Raw genomic sequence first — 17,348 nt, forward strand, 5'->3', positions numbered from 1 at the left:
CCCCTTCTCTGTCTCTTTCTCCTCTTCTCTCTCTCTCTCTCTCTCTCTCTCTCTCTCTCTCTCTCTCTCTCTCCCTCCCTCCCTCCCTCCCTCCCTCCCTCCCTCCCTCTCTCTCTCTCTCTCTCTCTCTCTCTCTCTCTCTCTCTCACTCTCTACCTCTCTCTCTGTCCCCCCTTCACCCTTCCTCCTCCATAACCCCCTGAATAAACATTCAACCTCACCCTGCTTGTCATGTCTATCCATGTTTCTGTCTTCTGCCCGCCCGCCATGTGTCTCCCTGCCTGGAACCAGCCATTGCTTGGGGACCAGCAGCCAACTCTGCCTGGGGCCCACTGCCTGCTGCCAAATGGCCCACCACCACTGCTCTGAGACCAGCAGCCATTTCTTCCTGGGACTGGCTGCTCCCAGGGCCCGCTGTCTGCTGCCACATGGCCCTCCACCACCGCTTGGGCCTCCGCTTTGGGACCAGCAGCCATTTCTGCCTGGGACTGGCTGCTCCCAGAGCACGCTGCCTGCCACCCACATGGCCCGCTACCACCATTTGGAACCTACAGCATTTCTGCTGCCTACTGCCGCGGGGATCTTGCAGCATTTAAAAAAAAAAAAAAAACAACAACACTTGGTCTCCTTCCTCTCTTTTTCAGATAGCGCCTCTTAGGGACCCTGGAATAACTGAACCGCAAGGCAGATTACAATAATACACACTTACACAATAACTTTGTATATGTTTCTTTAAAGTCTGCATCCACAAGGGATCCACTAAGATCCACAGAATCAGGGGGCTTGAGCAATGGCTCAGCAGTTAAGAGTATATATTGCTCTCCAGAGAGGCAGAGCCACATTCCAAAACCTATGTTTGGAGACAGCAACCACCTGTAACTCCAGCACCAGGGAATCAGAAACCCTTTTCTTGCCTTTGTAAACCACTCAGGTGTACAAACCCACACAGACACATACATGTAGACATAATTAAACATAAAAATAAAATCTTTTTTGGTAAACTCCATGGAATCAGAACCTTTCGCTCAACACTCAAAGCCTGCACACAGCTTCGCATAAATTTTTTCCAATGTAAAAACTAAACAAACAAGAGGCACTGTGAAGGAAATACTTTTTTCATCATGAAACCATAGTGTTAGACCAAAAAAAAAATCATAGAGAAAACAAACACCACAGAATTGTTTTTAAGCCTTTATTCATTCACAATGCGATTCTGGGCCAATCTGCAATCAAGACAAAAACCCCAAACTCTGAAGGGGCATTCACAGGCTGACTAATGAAACGACACTACTCTTCGAAATACAAGCAGGAAGTGGGTTTTCATTCTGTTCAAAACTGCTTTGGAACACGTCCATTTTCTTCCCAGCAAAGGTACATTAGCAGGAGCATGCTTATACAAGCACATCGGCATGGAGACAAATGACAACTTATACGTAACTATGTGATTCTGGCAGCACAGTGCTCAAAACGCACACCACATCCGTTGGCTTCTTCACGGCATCCTTCTGGGACGTTGTCACCAGTGACATTAAAAGAGCTCTATTTTTCAGCTACATGGGGAAGAGAGCGCTAATGGGAGAACAAAGTCGGTCAAGACCGTATGTTTTCATCTGAGTATACTCAAGTAATATCAGTTACTACTAAAATGATTAAACATAAATCACTGCTAAATCTTAACTGCACACAATCTAAAATAAAAGAGCCGCATTGCATCTTACTACATTAGATAGATAGATTGAAGCAATCAGTTGGAAGCCTTTCTTAAAAATTTAAAGTTTCTGACATCATCTTCCACCATTCCATCAATTCTCCCTTCTCCTCCTCTTTCCTCTCAGAGAAAGACTCCAGTGCAAAGTCAACCTGAAGAGGGGAAATATAAGAGATTGCCATCAAATGCCATGGTTTTTACAGTACAGTAGGATAAATGTAAGCTTTTTTAATCTGTAATAATATACTTTTATAGGAACAAAATTCAGAAGTCAGTTCTGCTCAGAAAGTGCTTAAATGTGAGAGCTTCAAAAGGCTCTAGCTTTGTGAGATCCACACCCATCTTCCCCCCTCCAGGACGGCCCTTTATCTCATAACCTCTGCCTGTCAGCCTCGAATTCTGTTCTGGCTGGGGTTTAAACTGATGGAATGCAGCTCAATGTGCTGGCAAGTTGTCTACAAAGTGCTGTTAAACACAAATCAAAGCTGTTGTCCTGGTGAATGGTGGCGGGGGGCGGGGTCTCCTTCCAGTCTACAGAGAACCTGTCCACACAGAATGAATGAATGCTGATCTGGTCACAGTCTCCAAGTCTCCACCCACTCCTCCTCTGCCTCCCATGCTACATGGAACTAAGTGTTCCCTGATACGCCTACTTCAGTACCTGCTTATTTAGGTATAAGATTACACTCGCTACATCCTTGCACTATTTGAAAAACTAGGAAGAAAAAGAGTTGAACCTTTCCCAACCTGTGCCTAAATCTGTTTCTTGCCTTTCACAGGGCACAGCCTCATGTATATACACACACAATCAAATTTAATAAACTTTTTTCAAAGCTCAATATCCTTTGTTTGCAAAAACTAGTGTGAGCTGTTGCTCAGCAGATCTGAAGGACGGTCACATGAGTGCATCACACAGCACACACACAAGATAGCTATTGATGCTCTGAATTCCTGGTATGAAAACAAAATTACAGTGAAGTTTCCCCCAAGAGAGTCCTATTACTGGAAACTCTGCAGGCTACTGTATGGTCCAGAGGCTGACATCTACCGTCTTCCGTCATTCTCCACCTTACTCTCTGGGGCAGGATCCAGAGGCAACTGATATGCCGGTCTAGCTGGCAGCTTGCTGAGGCTCCCTCATCTCTTCCTTCCAAGCACTGGATTCCAACAGGGTTCCCATGTCTGTGGGGCATGGGTCCCAGGTGGCTGACAAACCCTCTTGGATTTGGGGATCCAACTCTGGTCCTCACATGTGGGAAGCAAGTGCTTTCCTGTGAGAGTCATCTCCCTAGCCCTCATCAAGGGTTCATAACAAATGTTAGTTAACACCTAAGATTATCTTACTGGCATGTTTTTCCCATGCGTATTGAGTAAGGAACAATGCTGGAATCTACAGATAGAGAGATAGCCAGCACAGAATCCCATTTATATTGCAATCAAAGCTAGAAAATTAAAACTAATATTTTAAGTATTGCTTTTGTGTTCTTATGAAACTCTCCAAGAATCAAGAGACTATGATCAAGTCACCTAACCTTATTAGACCTCAGTTTTCTCATCTGTTAAATGGAGATAATAATGGTGCCTACTTTGTAGGGCTAGAGTAAAGATTAAATATAAATTTCTTAAATGTGTTTGACAGTGGCAAGTGCTGAGTTATTATTAGATTATGGCTATTATTCTCAGCTGTTTTCATGACAACTTACCCCAACAGCAGGGCTGAAAGGAACCGCCACTTTCTTTGTTATTGCCAGGTAGCCGGGAGCTGAGGCTGTAAGTTTGTAATTGCCAGGCGCAAGCAATCGCCAATAATCCCCATCCTTAGCTGCAGAAAACAGAACATCAAAGCCAGGCACACATGTGAAAGGGTAGTCACACCAACGAAGGATGTTGGTAGTCACACCAACTCAGGATGGAGTACGTCATTAGTGTGGTTGACTTTCACCGAGGAAATTCTAGGTGAAAGACTGCAAATGTCTCCCCACCAGCCTCATGTCTGAGAGCTAGATAAGAGACACCCATGCTAAATATTTAATAAGCCTTACCATATATGAATTTTCTCATCGCATCAGGAGTAGCATGGGTAAGAAGAAGCATAAAGTCCCCAGTAGATAAGTATCACCTGGGCACCATATCTTCATTCTTACCAGGTAAAGAGCTCAGGTCCCAAGGGTCTTCTAGATTGATGTTTCACAAAGCATAGCCCAAGATAACCTCATTAGAATTCCCTGGGTCCTTGACAGTAATCCCAAATGCAAAAAATGGTGCGGGAGAACTGTTGTATTCTGTCAATCATATTATAAATAAACGTTGATTGGCCAGGCAGGAAATATAGGCGGGAAAACCAGACAGGAAGTAGAAATGATGTAATGAGAAAAGGAGAATTCTGAGAAGTTGGTTCCTCCCACTCCTATCCAGACCACCAAAGCAGCAGAATGTGATCTGCTCCACTGAAAAAAAGATACTGAGCCACATGGCTAACATAGATCAGAGAGCCACATGGCTAACATAGATCAGAAAAATGGGTTAATCAAGATGTGAGAGTTAGCCAGTGAGAGGCTAGAGCTAATGGGCCAATCTGCTTATAATTTATGGAGACCTATGTGTGATTTTCTTTGGGACTAAACAGTTGTGGGGTACCTGGTGGGAGGACAGAAATCCCAAACAAACAGGCCCCTTCATGTTACAAAAAGATTTATAAAGATGTATAAGACATCGATCTGCAATGTTGTTCAGGAACCGTGTTTGGAATTCTTAAGGAAAGCTATGAGTCAATCTCATCCACCCTCCCCGGGTTTCTTCTAAACCTAGCCTGGGTCCTACAACACCTTACACTGAGCTCGTGCATGGGCCTTAGCTCACCTGTCTTTCTCCCTTGATCTAAGAACCATGACAAACTACCACTCCGTACTCTGCTTACACCAACACAGCTGTAAGAAGCTTGGGCAAACACCGACAGTGGCCACTTTCTAATCCCTAAACACCACCCCTGCTCAGGCAGATGGTGGTAGGTTTCTCCCACGCCTCCCTGGCCCATCAATCTCCCATTTTTTGTGTCAGTTCTTCTCATACTCAGATACATGTCAACCAAACAGGAAAGCTGATATAAAAAAAAAAAATACAAGATCTGATTGACCAGCTCAGGGCTGAGGCCTTGGACTCCACATACCTAACCCTCAGGATGATGCTGAAGTCTCGAGATTCACACTTCGAGTAACTAAAGTCCTACTGGGAAGTTTACACTCTCCATTCTGCCTGTGCCTCTACTACATCCCGCTTGTCCTCACTCTCAATTGGCATTCTGTAAGTTACTTTATCACTTCCTTGTCTTCCTGCATACCCAGCACTTCCCTTCTGTCATTAATACATTTATCATTTGCACTTCACAACAAAGTTTGACTAAAATGTCAATGTTTTCCAGCACTCACAGCTTTCTCGCTGGTCTGCCCTGGACCAGCTCCACTCACATCACCCGCTTTGTTGATAGAGGTTTGGTCAAGAGTCTCCATGCTGCCAAATCCAGGGATTGACTCACAAGGGCAATCTTTGACCACTTTCTCCCTCTTGAAGCATCTCTGGGCATCTAGCACAACACACTTGATTTTCTGTGTTAGGATTCATTTCTTATTCTTTTGTATGCCATTAGCCTCAAAAGGGAACTAATGTTCCAGGCCAAACTATAGGATAAAAGATCAGAGCTCACCTTCAGGTTTGAAAACCCACCAATCCCTAGGTTCAAAATTCCAACAATTCCTAGGCTTGCCCTAAGCTCAGGACTTGAAATCTCACCTTCCCTACCCTAGAAAACGCTTCCCTGAAGGGGGAAAAAAAAAAAACCTGTCTCCTGCTTGGTTCCTTTCTGCTCCTCACCCTAACAGAAGCAGCCACCCTCCTGTGTCTCACCCAATAAAGCTCTTGTGTGAGGTTTATCAGGAGGTGTGACTCTGTGGTATTCCTTGGCTCCCGATGGGCAGGACACCTTTCCCTTCAGACCTGGAACACTTATATAGGGAAATCCTCTCCCCTCAGAGATCCCACACTCCCCTTAGAGCTGTAATACCTGGGTTGGGGATTTCCCCTCAGAGTTCCAACACTTTATTAGGGAAAGCTTTCCCGACCGAGCTGTAACGCTTATAAATCCTCCGTTTCATTCCTTTCTAGGAATTATTCTCTAGATTAGATTTCCCCCACAATTTTGCATCCTGGGATGCAAAGAAAACAGCATCCCCGAGTTAACAGAACTGATATCCTATGGCCAGAGGACATCAGGATTAGGTTCTACCCTTGCGAGGGGCGCAGGGGAGTAGGGTCCTGGCATGGTTCCTAGACTGCTGACTGGAAAAGCATCCCGAGACTTGGTGGGACAGTGATGCATATTGTTGAATAAATGTATAAATTAATTTTACAGGACAACGGGGCTTCGGAAAATAAAGTAACTGTTAAATAATTCTAAGGACCAAGAAGAGAGTTCTTGTTCCTATCCTTGTTCTCTGGTTAAAGGATTCCAGTGGGTCGCGGTTAAAGTAAAGAGAGCTTTAAAAAAAAGAGAGAGAGAGCTTAATAGAAGTTCATGCTGGGTACTCAGACACACCAAATGCTGGGAACTCCCACAGTTCGCCGCAACAGGGCAGGGCGCAGACAGGGCTGCCTGCTCTGGGGAAAGGGAGCCACCTGCTGGTTCGAGACTTCTACATGCCGCAGACTTCCTGGGTTTCTGTTAATTCTCACAGAAAGAATTGGGGGTTTCGAGTAGGCGAAAAGGCAGATGAATCAATTAACTGCTATGCTTAGAATTAGCACATAATTATAATTATGATAATTAGTAGTTTAGTCCAGATCAAGGCAAAATAACAGTGACAACAACAACAATAATAATAGTAAATACACACCCGAAGTGACATCGTGGTCTATCCCGTCCACAGAGATGGTGGCATTGGCAATCGGTTTACCCTGAAGGTCACGGACAAATCCTTTAACTCCTCGGTGTATCTGTGAAGGTCAAAAACAGCCAAAAAATTCATAATAGAAATGGCTTTACAATGCGTTCCATGTCAATCATCCTCTTGTTTTATAGGAGTACACCGAAACCTCGCTGTTTAAGAAACAGAACAGGCACAAACCGACCTCGAGTGTTTGAGCGCACTCTTCTCTGGGCTCTTCCACAAACAAATGAGAAGTCACTTTCTAAGAATGAATGTCATGTTCTGTGTCAAACAAAAATTTTAAAGGACATTCTGAATAAGAAAAAAAACCTGCTGTGTTGGTGACATTTTAGCCTGTGCATACTTTAGTAGTGTCTCTCTCTCTCTCTCTCTCTCTCTCTCTCTCTCTCTCTTACAAACAGGGTCAGCTGTTCGAACCTTGTGTAGTGCTGTTTGTTAGTTGACAAGCGCAGCACAGCCTATTAATGCTATCTGAGCTGGAAGAAAAGACGACGTACACTGTGCCTGCCTTTGCTTCAAGCTCCAGCGTGGTTTTGACTGAAAATAAGTGAATGATAGATCAGTGAACTCAGACTGAAAACTGAATACCAATTCAGGATGGAAAGAAAAGCGCTTCTCCGGAGAACAATCCCTCTGAATTAAGTCGGCAGCTAATTACTGCGATGCAAGCTGCAAAACATCTATATTATAATCTTTATAACATGACTTATCTAAGCCTGTATTCTGTATGCATTCAGATGCAAGTGTGCAGACACGCAAGCCTGTGGAGGCTACAGGTCCACACCAAGTGTCTTTCTCTGCCGTATTTTGAGACAGAATTTCTCACTGAACATGGAACTCACCGTTGGCTACAGTGATTAGTCATTGAGCTCTGGGGATCACCCAGTCTCTGCTGCCCCGGCACTAGGGTTCCCAGTGCCAGAAACCTTGCCTTTACATGGAAGATCCAAACTCGGAGCATCATGCTCGCCCAACAGACATTTACCAACCGCCATCTCCCTAGACCAATTCAAACCTGTAGGCAGTACACCTTCTAGAAAATCAAATGCAATTAATTATATTTGATACTTTAATATCTGAAACCGCAGCATTGCATAAACTGGCACAGAGTACACGCCTGTAATCCCAGGCGGAAAGAGGTGGGGTCAGGAGAACAGTTTAGGTCATCTTCAGGAACAAATGGAATTCAAAGGCCAGCCAGGGGTACAGGAGACATTGTGTCACATAAATAAAGTGAAATCCCTTTTCTCCCTGAGCTGATTAAATGTTTTCCTACAGAGCATAGACTAAATCCCAGACATCCCTTTTATTACTGAAGAGTAAACTTGGAAGTCATGCATGATTTTGCAGTTCTCTATAAAAATTTTTGCATTTTTTAAATCTCTGAAGCTCTAAAAAATAGCATGTAGGTTTTTTTCCTCTCAGGGAAATTTCTAGTTTTGTTTTATTTTGTTTTTTTAAGTTGCATTTGTCAGAAACAACAAATGACCATTTTCAATGGCAGCTGGTTTAGTGAGAGGAGAATTTACAACTTCAATTTTTGTTCAGGGCCTAGAGAATCTCTTACTTTTTTGGTTCTGAACCAGCCAGCCAAAACTGAAAACCATTGACTCTGAGCCAGGAAACAGGAAGGTTAGGTTTCTGAATGAAAAGTGAGCAAGTCATTCCTCATCAGATGGACTGTAGAGAAGGCCGAGGACAGCTCCGAGAACTAGACATATCACAAATCAGAAATTTCCTAACTAGGCTGAGGGTTTTTCATTGAGAACCGATGAGCAAGATTCAAAATGACCCCAGTCTGTGAAAGCAGGATTGTTTGTCCAGAAGTGCTTTGTCCGTCTTGAGACACTGTGACTTTGACATCCCAGATTTTTGTGAAGCTTTAAAAGATGAAACTTTTAATCTCCCTTATCGTTGAAAAGTAATTCTTGCAATCATTCCCCCAAAGCTGAGATTAGTCTGCAGTAGGCACAAATATGCTGAGTTAAAGTTCGTGACTTTTTCTATTTGTATCAATCACATAGAACTTAGAATATGCAGTGAAATACATGATCAAATAATAAATGTCTTTCCCCATTTTAGACTTTTTTAGTGTGTGTGTGTGTGTATGTATGTAAATTTTTACAGTTGCAAGCTGCCATGTGGGTACTGAACCTGAGTCCTCTGTAAGAGCAGCCGGTGCTCTTAACTGCGGAACTGTCTCTCTAACCCCAAAATCAAAGTTGACACTCCTTTGCTTTTCTCTAGACAGAGTCTCACCACATACATTGCCAATCCTGGAACTCTCTCTGCAGATCAGGTCAGCCTTGGACTCACAGATATCCTCCTGCCTCTAAACATCTTCTTCTTACATATCAATTATGAGCAATTTTTCTGACATGTCAATGTTTTTACTATTCTTTAAACTTTGTTATTTTTTTTCTGACATAGAAAATTTTCTGTTTGAAAATTCCTGCTGTAGCACAAATAACCGGAAATGTCGCAAGTCATCGTAAGTGCGTAGATGGGAATTCAGACTAGGAACCGCTATCGTTTTATGGTTTTTGCAAAGAAAACCACGAAGCTCGCATTTCACTGCGGCTTGGAGAAGCTGCCCTTGTCCCCTCCTGTTTCTCTGGTCCCCTTTTGTGGTAATCTCTCCCCAGACTTCAGGACATTTCCATTCCCCAGGGAGATTCTCCCAGGGATCCTAAGGTCTATTTGTATCAGTAGCATTTAAACACCTCTGAAGTGTCGGTCCCCCAAGTGGCTTACACACTGTAAGTTCTGCAGAAAGTGTAAGCCTGAGACAGGACAGGAGCTCATTGTTACCAGGATCCTTAGATGGCTGTAGGGACACACACAGACGCGAGCCTGTTCCATCTTGTCTGGAAGTCAGAGAGTTTGAACTTAACAGATGTGGCTAATAATGAGAGATTCTGGCTCTTTTATAATAATGGGGAGTGGATAACAAGTATTTAGAGTGTGAAGTAGATCTGCTCCTCCAGGACCAAAGGTCAGAGATTTTAAGTCTATTCCTTGTGTCATGCTAATGAAGCTAGTTGCCCCCACCACACCCCGTTGGAGTATTTAAGCGTGTGGAAGGATAAATGAGGGGGATATACTATTCACTGGGTGTCCCTCCCTGTACTCTCCTGTGTTCCAGTCTCTTATTTCTCCTATATCTCTGATCCTTTTGCCTAATAATTCTAATCCGCACGCTCGTACCCTGGAACTTACACATTTTGTCGAAACTGGTCCACGGCAGATGATATTAATTCGAGTGTTCCCGGGAGCAGTCTGAGACACTCTTTGAGAATGTTTGAGATCTAAGCTCTTGCAAAGCGATTGACTGCGGAGCTTTTCCAGCCATTGGCTCTAATTATCTTCACACGTCTAGTTCCTGCAAACATCCCTGTTGAAACTCTGCAGGAAATGTCCTCTGCACCAACGGCAAAACCAGACCTAATCACCTGTTTGCCAGGAGGTGGGAACATGGGCCTTACTTAGATCTCAGGCCCAGGTGTTCATTCCCTAATCAGCACCATTGTCAAGAAAGCGATTACGGCGGAGAACTGCCGGCAGTCTTCATGGGGTTTTATGGGCCCTTGATTCCTACCTAAACCGGAGCATCCCGTGGCGCAACCTGAGCGCTTTTATCATAAGGGCCTCTTCCTGTCTCTACACAGCTTGCACCATAGCACTGATGCCAGATCAGAGCAAATCCTCCTTCCAGCTGGCCTGAAACAGAGCCACGTGACTCCGTCCCTTCTGCTCTCAGCTGGCTTCTGCCATAAGACGAATCTGCAATGTGGAAAGAGCAAATATTCCCTCTCCCGATAGGATGGATTCACGTTTTATTTAGCTTTGGATTATACTTCTTCTGAAGAGGTATAGGCATCAACAGAACCTGTCTTATAACTGTGGTTCAAGGTGACGATCTCAATGGTAGCAACCACAGGGAATCTTCCATACAGCTCTAAGCCACTGTGACTGAGTTAAGGAGCCTTCTGTGTCCAACCTTTGCAGTGATTCCTGTAGTTTTCCCTTATTTCAGCATTTACAGCCTCTCGTGATTAGGTACTCACTAGTGTTTATGACCCCACTCACTACTTCAGACCCTTCTGAAAGACGGTCTCTGCAACTGACACTCTTTGGTCCGAAGCATCACCTCAGCTCCCTGGAACCGCTTTATACAAAAAGTCTGGATTGTTTGCCTGGGGGCTTCACCCCAGCTCCTGGCATAAACTCCCTCCCCTGGGAGTTGCCCCAGTCCACTAAACGGTGACCCCCTCCACAAGGAGGGTCAAGAAAGCCCGCCAAAGGGTAACCCTCCCCAGGGAAGGTCGAGACCACTCCCACAGGCTCTTTAAACTGCCCCCCCCACCCAGAGTATGAATACATGGTCTTCAGGTTCTCAGTGGTCTCCCCTTTTTTCTCTTCCCTTCTCCCTGTTTTCCAGGGGCCACCCAGGAGTATTGTCATCTATTAAGCTTGGGATCTTTTAATTCGATCTGATTTGGTCTCGTTGGGATTATTTGCGTTGGTGGAGAGGTTTGGCCAAGAAAACACATTACAGACACCTCCCAGGGTTTCTGGGATATAAAAGCAACTTTATACATTTCTGTTGAGGAAAAAAATGGGCAAATGAAAGCTAAATGTTTTATCAGAAAAGGATCCTTTGATATCAGTAGAGAACACAAAGAGCCCATCTGACTTCTTCCACCAAAATAAATAAATAATAAAACAGTTAATTTTTGATCTCAGAGAAACAGTTCTTCTGACAAAACATCCTGCAGACTTTCCTACCAGAGTTATTATAAAGTCAATATGGTTCATTATTCTCAAATGTTATTAATCCAAAATCATTAATGGTTAAATGCAATGGAAAAGTCTTTCGATCTCTTTTTTAAAAATCTTATAGAATAGGTGTTCTTTACCAAAAGTCATCATTGATGGATCTATTTTATGAATCTTGTTTGATAAGGTATTCTATTTGACACCTGATATGTGTCAAATAATCCATTTTTTAAAAAAATTTCTTTTTAAAAACCATTGGTTTTTAGAACATAGTGCTGCACACCTTTAATCCTAGCATTTGAAAGGCAGAAGCAGACAGTCCCTGAAACTGAGGCCAACCTGGTCTACACAGTGAGTTTCAAGCTAGTCAGAGCTGCATAGTTAAGATCATATTTAAAACAAACAAACAAAAATAAGCATTGGTTTTATGTGTACATTTCTATATGTATTTATATTCGTAAATCACTCTGGTTGTTAATTTCAATTGTCAACTTCATAAAATGTAGAATTATTCATTTCATTAATGATTAAATTATTAATTTCTTAATGAGAAATAGCCTGAATCAGATTGGCCTATGGGCACAACTCTGCCAGATTTTCTGGATTATATTAATTGATTATATTGATGTAAGAAGCCCCAACCTAAAAGTAGGAAATACCATGCTGTAAGTTTCAGTCCCAAGTTACCTACAGACGCATGTATGCATTCCCTTTGCTCATGACTGTAGACATGAGGAGCTGCCTGAGCTACCTACACATGCATGCATGCATTCCCTCTGCTCTTAACTGTGGACATGAGGAGCTGTTTGATATTTCTGCCTCCTGACTTCCTCACAACATTCCATGACCTGGAATTCTGACAAAATAAATTCTTTCTCTCCTAAGTTGCTTGTATCAGAGTATTCGGTCACAGGAACAGAAAAGAATCTAGGGCATAGCTAAATGTTTATTTGAGGATATTTGTTTATATTGAATCCATTTGATTAGTCTAGACTGTCTATGGTGTGTTGTCGATTATAATAATAAAACAGTCCCCTACTAGCTCAGAATGAAGCATAATAAAGGCTTCTTTATTTAGGGGTAGACTCACAGATCTGTGGTCATCTGCATGAGCAGGGAAACAGGAACCAAATCCAACAGCCAAGGGGCCATGCTCATTTTGGTATCTATATATATAGTACATTTGACCACGCCCAAAGTGGGCCGGTATCTTAAAGGCTATTGGCTGATGGAATTCCCATATCACCTCCCCCTTTTGTCTAAAATAAGAGTTCTAAGCCTAATACAAAACTATATACAATAAGAATAAATATTAAGTATAAAAATGGAAATTACAACTAGCATAAACAAATGAAGTAAAAAACATATGCTAAATGTTTCAATAGTTATTTTATTCTAAGGAGTCAAAATCTTGTATTAGAAATAACTTGGCTAAATCATGAGAAACAAGTAACTACAACTATCTAGTCTTCAACCCCATCAAAGACCTGAGAAGGGAAATAATATTACTTGAGTACACAGGAAGCTCAATCAGGCAACTTCCAAAAGGTGCAAAAATGACAGAGACACCTGGCTACCTGGGCAGGGATGTGAGGAATAAGCATCATTCAAGTGGATTGCAGGGGGAAATAGCCACATGGAGAATAGAATTTGAAGACAGTTGGGCAAGGAGTGATATCCTCTGGTCTGTCCACTATTATTCCCTGGTACCAGCATCCATATATACTATAGAAGGGATAGAAACGCTTAGACCATTCCAAGTAGGTAACGGATTTCATTTTGACAGACTGCGAGATACCCTGAAATTCTATACCAATATTTTGCAATGATATGTAGGTCACCTACAATCAGACATGTAGGAGACTCTGATTAAGATTTTTGTCTTGATAGACAATGACAGCAGGACAATTCTAGAACAAGACTTCCTGGGTTCAGGTCTTTAGTGCATAACCTAGGAAAACTGGTCAACCTTTTTGGTATCAGATTCTTCATCTAATTCACAGAAGAGGGTGGTGGTTGTGATCTCATGTGATTCCCAGAATTGCTGCAAGGATCCACTACATAATTATTACGTGTAAGACATTCAGAACAATGCCTGAGAAAGACAAAAGGGCTCAGTAAATTATCACCTGTGATCCAGTTGAGTATACCGAGAAGTGAGTGAGGCATTTGGGGCACACTATCCAGGAGACTCACTCAGCAATCGTCCTACACCTACCTGACTCATTCACCTCACTTATATCCTGGCTCTGCCACGCACCCTTCAAAGCCCAAGGTGATCCGCTAAGGGAGTGTCTTAAGACTGTCCTTGCTTACCACGAGGGGTGCACCCACCCACTGTGACAGTGGAACTGATCTATTGGGAGCTCACGAAGGCCAACTGGACTGGGACTGAATAAGCATGGGATGCGACCGGACTCTCTGAACATGGCGGACAATGAAGGCAGATGAGAAGCCAAGGACAAAGGCACTAGGTTTCGATCCTAATGCATGAACTGGCTTTGTGGGAGCCTAGCCTGTTTGATTGCTCACCTTCCTGGACCTGGATAGAAGTGGGAGGACCTTGAACTTCCCGCAGGGCAGGGAATCTGGACTGCTCTTCAGTCTTGAGAGGAAGGGGGAATGGAGTGGGGGGAAGGGGCGATGTGTGGAAGGAGGTGGAAATTTTTTTCAACAACTAAAAAAAATTGAAAAAAACAACAACAACAAAAAAAAGACTGTCCTTGCTTGGCACAGTATGAATAAAAGAAACCAAGATGTCTCATTTGAATGTTCTCCCATGTAGTCAGTTCTCAGTGATCAGGCATGAACCATAAGACCTAGCATATAAACCTCTACTGAGACACCACAGCCATCTGTTTCCCATAGTGGCACCCCCATTCAGATGGACCTCCCTGAACAGAAACCATTTGATGAGTCGAACATACTACAAGGTTAAAGATTCCTCCATCAGCTGATGCTGGATACTGGGTTTACCTGCTCCATGTAGCTGATGAGGGAGTTTTTGTTGTCTTCCCAGTAGCTTTTGAGGGTCTCTTCAGGTGGGAACTTCTCACAGCTGAGCTCCACAGTGATCTCGAAGCAGTTGCTGCTCAGATAATTGAAGTCTTGCATTCCTGCACAAGCACCAGACGGGGAGTCAATATGAACACATAGTGGTGTAACTCTCCACATGCTGTACTGATTAGCTGAGAGCTTAAGTTGAAGACTGGCCCTGTAGGAATCTGCACAGAAATGTCCTCCCATGGGGGAACCAAAAACATACTTGGGAGACTCTTGTTTTAAAAGAACAACCTCTTGTGTCTTAAATGATCATCCACGTTGTAGGGTGGGAGCAAAAGCAGACGCCATCCACACCCCACAGTTCTCAGTAGACTTCAGGAAAGACAAGCTGAAAGATTGTATCCCTTGACCTAGTAAAGAAATGTGAGCCCCTCTAAGCTGCCTTCCTATGAGGCAGGAACTGGGAGAGTCTAATGAGGAGACATGGCATGCTATTACTTTCTAAACCCAACCAACATCAAAGTGCATTCCTGAGGGATTAGAACTCTATCATAGTGTATGATTTATAAGATATATCATAGTATATGATATGTAACATCATATATTAATTCAATAAACATGGCATATCTACTTTGTATTCGACATAATGTGAATTGTATTGCAAACCAGACAACAGAAAAGATTTGATATTCAGAATTATTTTAATGAGGCTATCGTTCAGATTCACTGGGTATGTTGTTGCCTACCAGATTGCTTTCCTGAAGCCAAAGTACCAACCTTCTATTGCTGTGTTGGCTTTTAAGAATTGACAATTCCCCCAACCCCACCCCCCTTCCTGGAGAATGGCTGATAGCAGCTCCCAGAAACAATGGAGCAGCCCAAGATGTCTCTCTTCTCTAACGGAGATGACCTCCTGTCTGGGCTCTTTACAGAGAGCATCAGGCCAAGGCTAGAAGCATCTCTTTGCTCCTGACAGGGGAAGTGATGCTTTAAGCTCTGGCCTGGACTGCCCACAATGATGGGCTACAACCCAGAACTGTAAGCCAAATGAACTCTCCCTCCAGGCTGCTTTTGGTCAGCAGATCTGTCATAACAATTGAAATAAAATGACCACAGGGAGTTAAAGATCTTCCAACCTCCCTTGAATGTTTACTGCGGGGCATAATGATTGGCTAATGCATTGCTATGTTTACTGTGAGTATTACCAGTGCTTTACTAATGCATATTAGTTCATATTATGCAGGTGATATGCTACTAGCTTAGCAGGTTTGCTCCAAAGAAATCGTTGAAGATTTCTTTTTTAAAATTAAATGACTCCACCTTGTGCCTGCCGAGTCTCTTAGTTTTCTCCTGTCTCACCTAGCTCAGGACTCTCCATCTTGGGACTATCCCACCCACAACAGGATGGATCTTCCCACATCAACTAAGAATCCAGACAGTCGCCATAGACACGCCCACAGGCCAATGTAATCTGGACACTCCCTCAATTGAGGTTCTCTTCTCATGTGATTTATGCCAATTCTCTATATTGTGAATAAAGCCAGTATCTGGGGTCAAAGTGCAAAATTGCTTTCAAATATAAAATGAAGATCTATCACTCTCCACCAGATGTATTTGATGTACTTCAAATCCTAAATTTTACGAAGACCATACTTCTCAACTTATCAAGGGGAGGAGAGGAGACTATACCAGATACACCAGATCTTATCTGTCCAAATGCAAAATATGAGTGAAAACAAGAAACGTGTGCAATGGAAATCTGGAGACCATGGATATTTTCTTAGGGAATTATGAAATTCTCTCTCTCGCTGTGTGTGTGTGTGTGTGTGTGTGTGTGTGTGTGTGTGTGTGTGTGTGTGTGTGAGAGAGAGAGAGAGAGAGAGAGAGAGAGAGAAAGAGAGAGAGAGAGAGAGAGAGAGAGAGAGAGAGAGCGCTTATGGAAGCCATTCTCATTAAAGCCACCATACAAGGTCTGCTAAAGACTGCTGCACAGCCTCTAAGATGCACACTTGCTTGCAATGAAAGGCATGACTAACCTGATATAAAGATGTTCTCTTACCGCAGAAGGCTGAACTTGAAAAGTGGCCCCTTACCACCATTCTCTTTCTAGTTTCTCAGTGTACTCCTTCAGATGTTAGCACACCCATTTTAATTCAATACAAAGTAATGTGTAACAATGGCTTTGCTGAGCCACCTGTCAGTTCCACCGACTTAAAACAGCTGAGGAATAATGAAAATTCTATAGGTGGAAATCCCTTTCTGAGTCTACATGGCAATTAAAGGAAGTCAAGTTCACATAATCAGAGAGCAAAACTCACCACCCGGGACGCTGTACCATGCACCCCCATTGGTCGTTCCGTCAACAAAGCTGCTGTCATCATCATTCTTGCGACAGGGAGCTCTATTGGGGTTAGACATGACGGGGTTGAAAGAAGAGTATGCGCGAGCCAGGCTTTGGAAGATCGCATCGTCAGGGCAGGAGCTGTATTCATGAGCGGTACCTAGAAAATGAATTCACAAGATGGGAGACGTGGACAGCAACCGAGAGTGATGGTTGTTTACTGAGAGCCCTTCAACGCTGAGCTCCTGCTGATGTAGCTCTCGGGAAGGTGGAAGCTTTCAGGAAGATGAAAGTTAAAATGTCAAACAGACACACTTAGGTTTCAGGCTGTATGACTTTCATCCCTAACACGAAAATACAGAGATTAGGCAGAATGCCTATGGCCATACCACCCTGAATGCCCCTGCCTCAGAGGCTAAGCAGGGGGGGACCTGGTTAGTACTTGGATAAGAGGTGAGATAGAATACACATCCCACTGAAAGCCTCGCAAGAAGAGCTGATGAGGCTACAGTAGACCTGAGAAGATAGAAACATTTCCGTTATTAAAACTGTTTAGTTTAATAAAATGTTTACTAGT

The 17,348-nt window shown here is 43.2% G+C and overlaps 1 protein-coding gene across 1 annotated transcript in view; it reads right to left on the reverse strand.

Annotated features, from left to right (window-relative positions):
- Positions 1–1,178: 1,178 nt before the first annotated feature.
- Positions 1,179–17,348, reverse strand: part of Cpe (carboxypeptidase E) — a 93,670-nt gene continuing 77,500 nt past the window's right edge. Inside the window, exons 5-9 of the mRNA XM_075986874.1 lie at positions 16,749–16,931; positions 14,404–14,543; positions 6,595–6,694; positions 3,412–3,530; positions 1,179–1,860 (exon numbers count right to left, since the gene is read on the reverse strand). Coding sequence (XP_075842989.1) covers positions 1,762–1,860; positions 3,412–3,530; positions 6,595–6,694; positions 14,404–14,543; positions 16,749–16,931 — 641 coding nt within the window. The 3' untranslated portion in view covers positions 1,179–1,761. The remainder of the gene's footprint in view (positions 1,861–3,411; positions 3,531–6,594; positions 6,695–14,403; positions 14,544–16,748; positions 16,932–17,348) is intronic.

The sequence above is a fragment of the Microtus pennsylvanicus genome, chromosome 9, assembly GCF_037038515.1.
Source record: "Microtus pennsylvanicus isolate mMicPen1 chromosome 9, mMicPen1.hap1, whole genome shotgun sequence".
Classification (NCBI taxonomy): Eukaryota; Metazoa; Chordata; class Mammalia; order Rodentia; family Cricetidae; genus Microtus; species Microtus pennsylvanicus.